Source organism: Capra hircus, chromosome 11, assembly GCF_001704415.2.
Source record: "Capra hircus breed San Clemente chromosome 11, ASM170441v1, whole genome shotgun sequence".
Taxonomy (NCBI): Eukaryota; Metazoa; Chordata; class Mammalia; order Artiodactyla; family Bovidae; genus Capra; species Capra hircus.
In genome coordinates this window covers 24,610,851-24,622,221 of record NC_030818.1, presented here as the reverse complement: position 1 = coordinate 24,622,221, position 11,371 = coordinate 24,610,851, and the positions used below count along the sequence as shown (strand labels likewise).

General features: G+C 42.2%; 1 protein-coding gene across 6 annotated transcripts in view; it reads right to left on the bottom strand.

The window, feature by feature from the left end:
* The window catches only part of EML4 (echinoderm microtubule associated protein like 4), a 148,714-nt gene continuing 139,340 nt past the window's right edge, over positions 1,998-11,371 (bottom strand). For all 6 annotated transcript variants that reach the window (XM_018055168.1, XM_018055169.1, XM_018055167.1 and 3 more), the window contains 4 exons: positions 9,638-9,725; positions 8,909-9,007; positions 5,702-5,832; positions 1,998-4,824 (listed from right to left, as the gene is read on the bottom strand). In XM_018055168.1, coding sequence (XP_017910657.1) covers positions 4,351-4,824; positions 5,702-5,832; positions 8,909-9,007; positions 9,638-9,725 — 792 coding nt within the window. In that variant the 3' untranslated portion in view covers positions 1,998-4,350. The remainder of the gene's footprint in view (positions 4,825-5,701; positions 5,833-8,908; positions 9,008-9,637; positions 9,726-11,371) is intronic.

Sequence of the window (11,371 nt, the reverse complement as noted above, 5' to 3'; positions counted from 1 at the left end):
AGTCATCTGTGATTGTTCAGAGCCCAAAGTCGACCGTTCCAAAGCCTAACTGCTTTCTGTGATTTTTCGATATACTGGTCTCAAATCCTTCCTACCAGAAGCTCAGCCCATTTCATTCTCTTGTAATTAATAATTGCTATATTACTCTTCTGTAGTAAGCATCTCCTACAGTGCCCGGCTGCAGAGCTACCCCAGGGGCTCTGAGGCAGGAGGTCCTGCCTTCAAATCTTGGTTCAGTCACTTGGTACTATTAGGCTGACCTCGCCTTTCATCTGTAAGTTTACTCGTGTAAAATGGTGATCGATTGTAGGATGGCTGAAAAAATTGGTGGAAGGCTCTAAAACGTTACAGTAGTGTCAGCTATGATGGTTGAATAACATTTAGTTCTATATGGATGTGTCGTAATCCATGAGCACTGAGTTTTTGTTTCCCACATTTCTTGTATTTTTGTCCTCTGAGATATAGAAGTGGTATCTTTTTCTTCCATATTTCTGATTGGTAAAATTAAAAACCACACGTGTTCAGTTCGGTAAGTTATGGTCTCCTGAAGATGTCACCCACGGATTCAGAGATGAAACACGCTGACATGTCTATAGGAACCAAACTTTCTTCTTCCATTTGGGATTATTTCTCTTTTAGTTCCCTTGCCGTTTTTGTATCAGAGGTTATTGTAGGAATCCATTAATGAGGGTGGCGTAGAAATCCAGTTTTCCTCTGGGAAAGATGACTGTAGTCCCTGAAAGCAGCAGTTGCCTTTTACAAAGGATTGCATCTACTTTTCAGGGAAAATGCCTGGAAACTTTTTCTAAGGTCCTTGAAGATGCCAGTCCTGGGCATCCTGGACGAAGGCAGCTTCTTCAGCAGAGCCTGTTTTTGTGATGGTGACAGTAATCCTTCCCTGGTGTGGACTGAGATGGACTGATGTTGCCCCGTCTCCTTTCCCAAATCTGTGACTCTTCACCCTCCTCCTTTGCTTCTTCCTCCGTTTCTAAAGAATGCCTTTCTCCTAGTGTAAGGGGAAGAGGCTCCAGCTTTGGAGACAGCACATGGCGTCCTGGCGTGAGGTCATGGGTGAGCGAGCGCGGGCCTGCTCCTGAAGCACAGGCCAACCCGTGCGCTGTATGAGGCTGGGGCGTCGGGGGTTCTGGCCGCAGACTCCTCGGGCAGCAGCTCCGCTCTGCTCACGGCCAGCATGCCTGCTCTTCAGCCTGTCTCCTTTGTCCTAGAAACCTGTCCTTGTCCTAAGCTGCCTTTTAGTTCCCCCTGTAAGCTGGAAACATAGTTCCCTCTAGAACTTATACCACCACACCTTTATGTCCAAGATCTGATTTACCACTCTTTCCCCATAAACAGGTTACTGGCTTGGAGCTCCTTTTTTATTCAGAAAAATCACATTGTTTAGCGCGTCTGTTCTGCCGCCTGCCAGCCATTGTGTCTCAGAATCGGTGGAGAGGAACTGCTGGCCCAGGACGCCTCTGACGGGTTAGTGTGTGTGAGGGGCTGTGAACATACATTCATAGTCACCACGGATGAATAAGGTGATGATGGAAACCCCATCATTTCCATGACTGTGAAACTGGGAAATGTATGGCTTACTTTTTCATAAAGAAAAATGTGCAGCAGCTAACTTATGGTTGCAGTGTCCAGAGGATGTGTCACTAAGCAACCCAGGAGAGATGGAGAAAGCGTGATGCTGAGTTCAAGGGCTTCCCGCAGGCGAACACCGGGGAGGCAGGTAGCTAGGATCACCCAATGTAAACATCTGAGTGAGTGCAGACATGAAATAAATTAAAACGAAGCTACTGCCTATTAAATGGAAGCGTAAATCGGAAGTAATTTCCTCTAGCTTTATGAGATGGAGCCTGTAACCACCAGAATAGCTGTATCCATGGCGGCAGTGGCCCACTGATGAATGTGTCCTTCTGGACTGTCCGTCGTGTCTCCTGATAACTGGGTGGAACTAGCAGCGTAAAGGAAGAAAGACCCAAGACACATTTAGACACAAATGAAACATTTTGATTATTTTATTTTTAATCTTCAAATTTTTCTGTCAAAAGACAGGAATGCATGGTAGAAATGGCTCAACAACTTCACATAAAACACTTGGATTCATTTTCATTCACAAGTTTTCCTAAAAACATCTACAATTTCATAATCCCACCCACTTCCAACCATAATCACAGATTTAATTGACTGTTAAAACAGTAGTTGCCAGCAATAGAGAGCTGGAACGCTTTCTGCGTATTAGTAGTGTCTTTTTGAAACTACCACCCAAGATATCACAAATATCACGAATATAAATTTCATTGTACACAGCAACCCCAAAGGTGACTGATATCCCCAGATACACTCCCTGCTTGTCATGGAGAGCGGTATCCCCCAGGTACTTTACAAAATGCTTTTTTCTTCTTCTAGAATTACTTGTCATCTCTTATTATTTTGCAGGGTCTAGCACATGCTGACCTGATGATTCAATCACCACAGCTAATAGGCAAAAATATATGCCTGATACTGCTGCTGCCCTCTGATAATTATGTATAAACATACTGAAAAATGATGGGTTGCCTGGAGTCTCTCTTCTTTTGAAGAGAACTGCTTTGAGGTTTTTTTTTTTCTGAACAGTTGTAAACAAAAGGAAAGAGATATACACAACATATACCTATACACAGAGACACACACTGAGTATTTTCAATGTGGTGCACATCTTCTTGTATAGAGAGAGACACAGAGTAAGTGTCTACACTCACTCACCCCTCACACATACCCACACCCTTACATACAGCATCCGAGTACAAATGTGGTGAGTGTCCTTGGGCGTTCACTGGAGTCCGTATGTTACCAGATGATGAGATACCTGACTTGCGTTACTCCTGAGAAGATGGAAGGGAATGACAGTTCTGAAGCACTTTGGAATGGCACAGTCACGTAAACACTCGCATACTTAAGACTTCTGGACTCATCTGAAGTTTCTAAACATGATCTAACAACAACAGAAAGATATCAAAACAATGCAGCAAGTTAAAAAATAAGTCCTTTTTATAATCAAAGTATAAACAAATATATAGGAAATGCATATTTATCAGTAATTATTTTGAAAATAGGAAACACATACTTAAGAAAAACAATCATCTGACAAAACTTAAAAAAAAAAAAAAAAACAACAACAAAAACCCAAAACTATCCACTGCATAAAAATACATGCACTGCCCCCAGTAGCAGAGGATAGCCACTCAGAACTGCAAGGCTTAAAGCAACTCCACCAGAGAAAAATCACCATATATGTAGGAAGTCTATTAAGTATGCAATTTATAAAAAATTACTATGACTACTGTCACACTTCTGTAAAAAAGAATTTGCAATTTGTTATTTCATCCCTCAATCTGTATAAAAATTAGAACTAAACCAATGAATTTCAAGCACCAATTTAATCATTTAAACTTACTGTATTAATATTTCTGTTATTGAGGGAACAAATTATGATGAAGGCTAAGCTAAAATTAGCCAAGTTTAGTTGTATAGGCATGTGTTTTTTTTCCTTCCATTCACTTGAAAATGTTTAGGCCAGTAAAGGGATCCTTGGCAGAATCCATTATTTCTGAGCATCACTGGTTTAATATACATTAAAAGCTCTTTAACAAACCACTGCTTTCTTAATTGTAAGGTGAAATAGATCTGCGCACAGGAGATTCAGGGACGGTTCCTCACTCTGACTTAGAAAAGGCAGCACCTACACAGCAGAGCAACAAGCGCATCTGGGCGTCTGCGCAGCGCGAGAACGCAGTGCCCCCACTCAGGAAGGCCACACCCTGCTCACAGCCACGCCGCAGGCTTGCGTTCACTAAGACGCTTCCACTACATATCTGGGCGGGGAGGGTCTCGGAAGAGTTTTTTTTGGTTTTTGTTTTTCTGATTTTCAGCATCAGGAAAAAAAAAGCACAGTCTGAGCCAGTAGATGAGCAGATGAGTAACAGTGTTTGTGATGCCTCTGGTTGTTCCTGAAGAAAACCTGTTCAGATAACGAGGGGTTTATTTTTAAATCTATACAACTGCTGTTTTTGTTTCCAGTATTTACATCATACTACTCACATACACAGTAATTTCTGAGACATAATCAATGTTTCAGTCTTTTCCTACTATTAAGTTTGGTTAATTTTCAACACACGTCAAACCAAACCTTTAGGTTGACTGCATTTAAGAGACGGAAGATGAGACTGTTGAAAACAGATCACGTGGAAACCAAAACTCCACCAACAGTGATTCTTCATCACTCCTCAGAGTGTTATCTGAACTCTGCTATCACAAGACCACATGCAGTTGAAGGAAAAGGCGAGCTGCACTGAAGTCCTGGCGTTAGGACAGGGATGAGGGGTCTTGCTGGCCCCCGGGCAGGGCGGCTCTGCTCTGCTCCTCGCTTAGCTCGTTGGCTAGCTCTTCATAAACAGGCTCGCCGAGCTCTTCGCTGCCCCCCTCGCTCTGCTCCTCACTGTGGTCTTCGCTGGGCTCCACAGTCTGTTCCAGGCTGTTCTCCAGAAGTGTGGGGGAACTGCTTATGCGACTTTCTTCTTCAGCTGTCTCGTTTAAGGGCTGGGAAGGAGGCGGTGTGGGGGTATCAGACTGCACCACGCTCTCGATGGAAGAGGGAGGGGCTTTGGTGAGTGTAGGATCTGCTAGAGTCTCATTCTGAGGCAAAGGTAACTTTTCCACAAGTTTCCACTGAATGATGCTCATGTCTTTTCCACCAGTTGAAATCAGGTGACTGTCATTATGAGTAAAACTGACGTTGGTGACATGGCTGCTGTGGGCACTGTACTTGTGACTGGGAGCCTACATGAAATAAATCAGACAGCAAAATTAAATTCATTCCCTACATGCCTACTCACAGCAACGGAGACTAGGTTAGGAAGGCCAATTCAGCTTGTGAAACAATCTAAAAAACCACAGATCACTGGCTGAAGAAGAAAGCTAGCAGCAAATTTCCTTTTAATACCTATTTATGTGTGCCTGGAAAATCCCATGGACGGAGCCTGGTAGGCTGGAGTCCATGGGGTCACTAAGAGTCAGACACGACTGAGCGAGTTCACTTTCACGCATTGGAGAAGGAAATGGCAACCCATTCCAGTGTTCTTGCCTGGAGAATCCCAGAGACGGGGGAGCCTGGTGGGCTGCCGTCTATGGGGTCGCACAGAGTCGGACACAGACACGACTGAAGCGACTTAGCAGCAGCATGTGGGAAACAAAGTAACTGGACAGTTGTACTTTTGGACTATGTTTAAAAAATGTCTCTTCTGGATGTCAGGTTGGTATACTTGTTACGAGTTTAGTGACTATTCTGAGATAGCTAGAGGAGAATTTACTAGGTTGGTAGGATTATAGATGGTTTAGGAGTCTTATAATGTTGATCGTGTATCAAAAATAAAATATTTTAATATGTTTGGAAGAAATATAAAACTGCTAAGATAAAAAAAAAAAAAAAAAACACGAGTGAAACGTCATCAAGTGTCTTCTCTTTCACCACAATGAAGGGAAGGACGGGCACTGTCTGCATGGACGCTCACAGATGGCCTGTTCGCGCTCCCTGTGCACTCTAGCATTTTGCAGAGTAATCAGCAACCCTACAAATACTTTCCCACCATTGACACAAAATTATCCCCCAAACAAAAGGCCCTAAATATAACACTCATCTTTATTAAGTTGGTTTTACCTTTGCTTTGGAGCAGGGATACTGAAACAGATGGACTTTGCAAAAGTCATCAGCAACAGCTATCACCTTTCTGTTGTGGGATCGCACCAGTGCATTGATATCCGTCCCATCAGATCCTTCTGGCCAGACACCTTTGATATGGAAACATGGTGGGGGGTGAACTGTTAGAAAAATTAGTCTGAAAAATACAAGTGCCACGCTACATGTTTATTTTAGAAACTTATTAATTTTCATCTGTGTTCAGACTCCTAGCTGCTGAATTTCCCTTATAGATTTCTTAGTGCCTCAATACTTCATTCAAATGAAATTTTATCTGAAATCTAACTAATAATAAACTGAAATAACCTCAAGATCGAAAATTTAAGACTTTAAGACTCAAAAGTACTCACTAGTAACCAGCAGGTGGGGCTAATAAATATAGCTCCTGAAAGTTTCTAGCTGGAAGGGAAATCTGTTACTTCTGTTATCAGAGTGCAGAAACAACCCAGGCAGTAATTCTGCAAAGTAGACTCTGGGCAGTCGAAAATTTACATACTTTTTCACTGCTCCTTTTCAGGCAGGCACTTTTTTTAAAAAAAACTTTTTCTTTCTTAATGGAAATGCATAGGTCATAATCCACTAGTCTATCACGCCTATCCATAGAATTTTCCTGGAACTATTATGTATGTCCAAAAGTCGACACAGCAAATTTAATTATTCTGAATCATCCTGAGTCACTGGTGATGTTCAACATGATTAGCACAAATCCCTACTAGACTAAAAATAACATGTAAGAGTTGAGAAGCTGGCCTCCTCTAGTTCAATACTGCCCTAGAGAACAATTTTTTTGGGGGGGAGGAGGGGTTTAATTTGGTAAAGACAAAACACTTCTTAACACATTATTGACCAGGTAATTTTTGCAGAAACTAATGCCTATAGCCAGTGATTTGTTAGGTAAGTGAATACTGGAACATCTCTGGTCGATAACATTTGAGTAACAAAACATATATTAGTATGTCTCTAGTCAATACGTTAATTGACATCTGTTAATAAGTAAATTAAATATTGTGTCATTAAAATAACTAGGTAAGTTACTACCTATTGGCCACTGCTTCAGCTTCACCCAGAATAATGAACTTGCTTACGGACTTGTCAGGATTATTTTAATTTCTTCCAAGCTTACTTAGTTGGCTTCTACATCTCTATAGCAGTTAGTTTAGAACAAGTACTTATAATGGATTATTTTTTCTAATGCACAGTGCATAAAGAAATGTTCAGCTCTACCACTAGGGTGGAGAGAGTCCAGCTCTCAGAAGGCAGAGATACACTGATAAGGGAAAAAACCCTCCTATTTTGGGTACTGCTTTAGGTACTGGTTGGAGAAGGCAATGGCACCCCACTCCAGTACTCCTGCCCGGAAAATCCCATGGACAAAGGAGCCTGGTAGGCTGCAGTCCATGGGATCGCGAAGAGTCGGACACGACTGAGCGACTTCACTTTCACTTTTCACTTTCCTGCACTGGAGAAGGAAATGGCAACCCACTCCAGTGTTCTTGCCTGGAGAATCCCAGGGACGGGGGAGCCTGGTGGGCTGCTGTCTATGGGGTTGCACAGAGTCGGACACGACTGAAGCGACTTAGCAGTAGCAGTAGCAGTTAGGTACTGGTGCCATATCCATATCCAGAATTCTAATTACAGAGTATACCATCTCTTTTTAATCCTAACTTTCTCAGAAGGAATCCTACAGTCTGGCAAAGATTGAGAAAACTGTCAAAGGACAGATTTCTAGAAATGTTCAAAATATCGTATTAGGAATGATCTCCACATTTTATCTTTAAATAATGTCTACTGAAAATGCCTTCATATATCAACCAATGGTAGTGGGAAAGCTGGACACCCACATGAAAACCACCACCAGCTGTTGACAACCACGCAGAGAAAGAACCCTGGTACACCACGGGTAGGAATGACAATGGTGCAGCCACTATGGGCAACAGTCCAGCAGTTCCTCAAAAGGTTAACTCAGAATTACCATTTGACCCTGCAAATCCACTCTTAGGTATACACCCCAGAGAATGAAAACACGTCTACACTAAAACTTGTAGGTTACCGCTCATACCAGCATTATTTATAATAGCTGAAAAGTGGGAACAACCTAAGTGTCCATCAGTTGATGATAAACTGTGTGATACAGCTGTACACAGAGATATTCAGCCACAATGAAGTACTGATACATGCTACCACACGATGAACCCTGAACACCTTGTGCTAAAGGAAAGAAGTCAGTTTCATGAATCACGTATTGTATGATTCCATTTATATGAACTGTCCTGAGTATGTGAATCATTAAAAGAGATCAGTGGTTGCTGGGAGGTTGTGGAAGGGTGAGGTAGGGGAGTGGCTGCTCACGGGCAGAGAATTTCTTTCTGGGTGATGAAAATGGTATAAAATTCGACAGTGATGATGGCTGCACAATCTGGTGAATATGCTGAAATAACCAAATTGTACACTTTATATACGGTATGTGATAATAAAGCGGTTATTTTGAAAATGCTTTTTACTAATTTGAAAGGTTCAATTTTCACCTGGAGGAAAAAACACAAAAGGCAATCTGTAATAATCTGTAAATGCCTTTCCCTTCTAATTGTCTTATATTTATTAGGGTCCAATGGATTCTGTAGAGAATAAACCTTGTAGTGGTTCAATCCTAATATATTTAACTTCTCTGAACTGGACATTAATAGCAGTTAACACGAAAGAGCACATGTAGTACTAAATGAAGGAAGCCAGAGAGAGAGACATACACCATTAGGATGACTTATATGTGGAATCTAAAATATGACAGACTGAACCTGTCTATGAAACAGAATCACAGACACACAGAACAGTCTGGTGGTTGCCAAGGGAGAGGGGTGTGAGAGGGCTGGCCTGGCAGCGTGGGATCAGCAGATGCAAACTGGTGCATGCGGAATGGATAAACAAGGTGCTACTGTGCAGCATGGGGAACTATATTAACATCCTGGAGCAAACCATAATGGAAAAGAGTATGGGAAAGAATGTATGTGTATGAATAACTGTGTCATTCTGACAGACAGCAGGAATTAACATTGTAATTCAGCTATACTACAATTAAAAAAAAATACATGCAGACTGTTTTTCATTTAGAAATTTAGGTATTACACAAAAACAGCACCAGACCGATTTTCCCATCAAGTGCAATGTCCTTACCAAAGACTTGGAAGCCTAGCACACAGGTATATGTCGTCCAATTGATGTCCTTACATTCTGATCGATTTCTCATCAGTTTGCAGCCATGTTCAATGTCCCCTTTAAATTTAGAAACAGGAAGTATATTCATAGTGCTTGTGTACAAATGGATTTGAAAATGCATCTTGATTCAAACTAGCCATATTTACGTGTATTTATAATCCATACACTGAAACATATTAAGATACAGTTGAAAGGAAAACAAAGTGTTTACCATGGTTTTAGATCCCTGGGTCAGTAAGATCCCCTGGAGTAAGAAATGGCAAACCACTCCAGTATTCTTGCCTGGAAGACTCCAGGAACAGAGGAGCCTGGCAGGCTACAGTTCATGGGGTTACAAAGAGTTGGATGCAATGAACACTCACGCACACACAGAAGGATAAACTTTCCTACTGAAGTTATTTTTTTTTCTTTAAAAAGCATAAATACCCATCCATTATACTCCTTCCTGTCTCCAGGAAGAGCTGTTAAATACAGAACCATCCAGAGCAGGATCAGTCTCCCTGAATAATTTCTTATGACATTTGAATGAACTGATTACTTTGAGATTCTCAGTCCTTGGCCGGCTTCAAGTGCTGCGTCAGGTTAGAGGGGCGCTGTGCAGCGCTGCACATTTCAGACTTCACGGAGCCTGCTCTTTACTACCCCCTGACAGACACACCTCAGCTGTATGTGAGCATTCATACTTACAGTACAGGATTTCATAGTCTCCCGAGTTAGACATTATATACTTGTTGTCTGGGGACCAGTCAAGGTGTGTGATATAGCTGGAATGTCCCTAGGAAGTAACACATCAATCATTAGAATGTACTTAAAGAGTTCTGAATGAATGATAAGTAGTCTCACAGTTAACACTGTCTTCTTGGTAGCCATTCACTGGGAATTCCTGAAGCAGAGCAGTATCACGGCCTCTGGAACTAAATGAGGCTTATGGTTTGGAGCAGGTCTTTGGTTGGGAGCCAGAACTGTGGGACTGAAGAGAACTGACCACAGTGGGAAGGGTAAGCACTTGGATCCCGGGAGTACCCTGCTGGTGCCTCCACTTGGATGCCATCACCGAGCACGACCAGCGCTACACTTCCAGGGAAGACAGTCTCAGAGGGCGCTGAAACAGACACTACAACCTCGGGCCTTATTTCAAGTCACTAGTGGCCCTAATTAGAGCGACTCCATTTTTGAGAATGAAATCTTGGTTCCAGGTTGTATAAAAGAAGAGTACAATTTTCCTGGTCAGTTTCTTGAGTACCCATGGCATGTGGAGATCCCCTAAAAAACTCCTATCTCCAAAGAATATGCTGGGGAAAAAGTTACCCAATAGCACACTCCCTCTGATCAACTAGATCCAATAATTAATCATCTATCTGACTCTTTATACAAAAAGACAGATCTTTTTCTGCTTAGGTTTTACTAACACTGGGAATTCAAACAAAAAATTAGTAAGGTGCCATATTATGCTGGCTTCACATGTAAGCATTTGATGATTTTCAATAAACTACTGCGGATAGATCACATACGTCTTACAGTTTACACTAAAGCCAACAGAGACTCAAGATCACTTATCGGCTATACTGTATTAGAACAGTTATTGATAATTTTGATTGTACTTTTTGAATTCCTAGCTTTCTGCTCACATGGCTTGTATTTTTAAAGTTAATAAATTCAGGGGCTTTCCTGGTGGCACCGTGGTAAAGAATCTACCTGCCAATGCAGCAGTCATGGGTTCGATCCCTGATCTTGGAAGCCCCACATGCCTCGGAGCAACTAAACCCAGGCACCGCAACTACCGAGCCTGTGCTCTAGACCCGGGAAGCGCAATCACTGCAGCCTGCGAGGCTGAGACCCTGTGATCCACAAGAGCAGCCTCTGCAGTGAGGAGCCCGAGCCCGGCAGCCTCCGCTGGAGGAGAGCCTGTGCGGCAACGGAGACTCAGCACAGCCGAAATACGCTTTTAAAAAAAACACTAATAAATTCAAAATACTTTTTAATGACTTACACAGAGTATTTTAATTATTCCTGGAGCCTTCTGCAGTTCAGTGACATGTCCTAAAACCTCCCTGGCGCTATAATCTACCACAGTGCTGTATGGAAAATACCCACATTTATACATCTAAATGAATTTACGTGAACTTGAGAACCAAGAAGCTTCCTGAAGTCACTGGAGGTTAGGTGGTATGTCAGCAAACAGGTTAGGAATTACTTGCTAGGCATGTGGGAGATGTCCCAACTTAACAAGAAATCAAGGCCAGTAAGATGTCTATGGTTTGTGGATATTTTCTGAAAATGGCAGAAGGACGGGATCTCACATCTTTTTCACAGGGTTCATCAATCTGATGCCTGGCTGGCATCCAGAGAAGCCAAGCTTCTAAGATAGGAACACTGGCACTACACGAATGAAGGATTTAACTAATCACGGCAAACCACTGT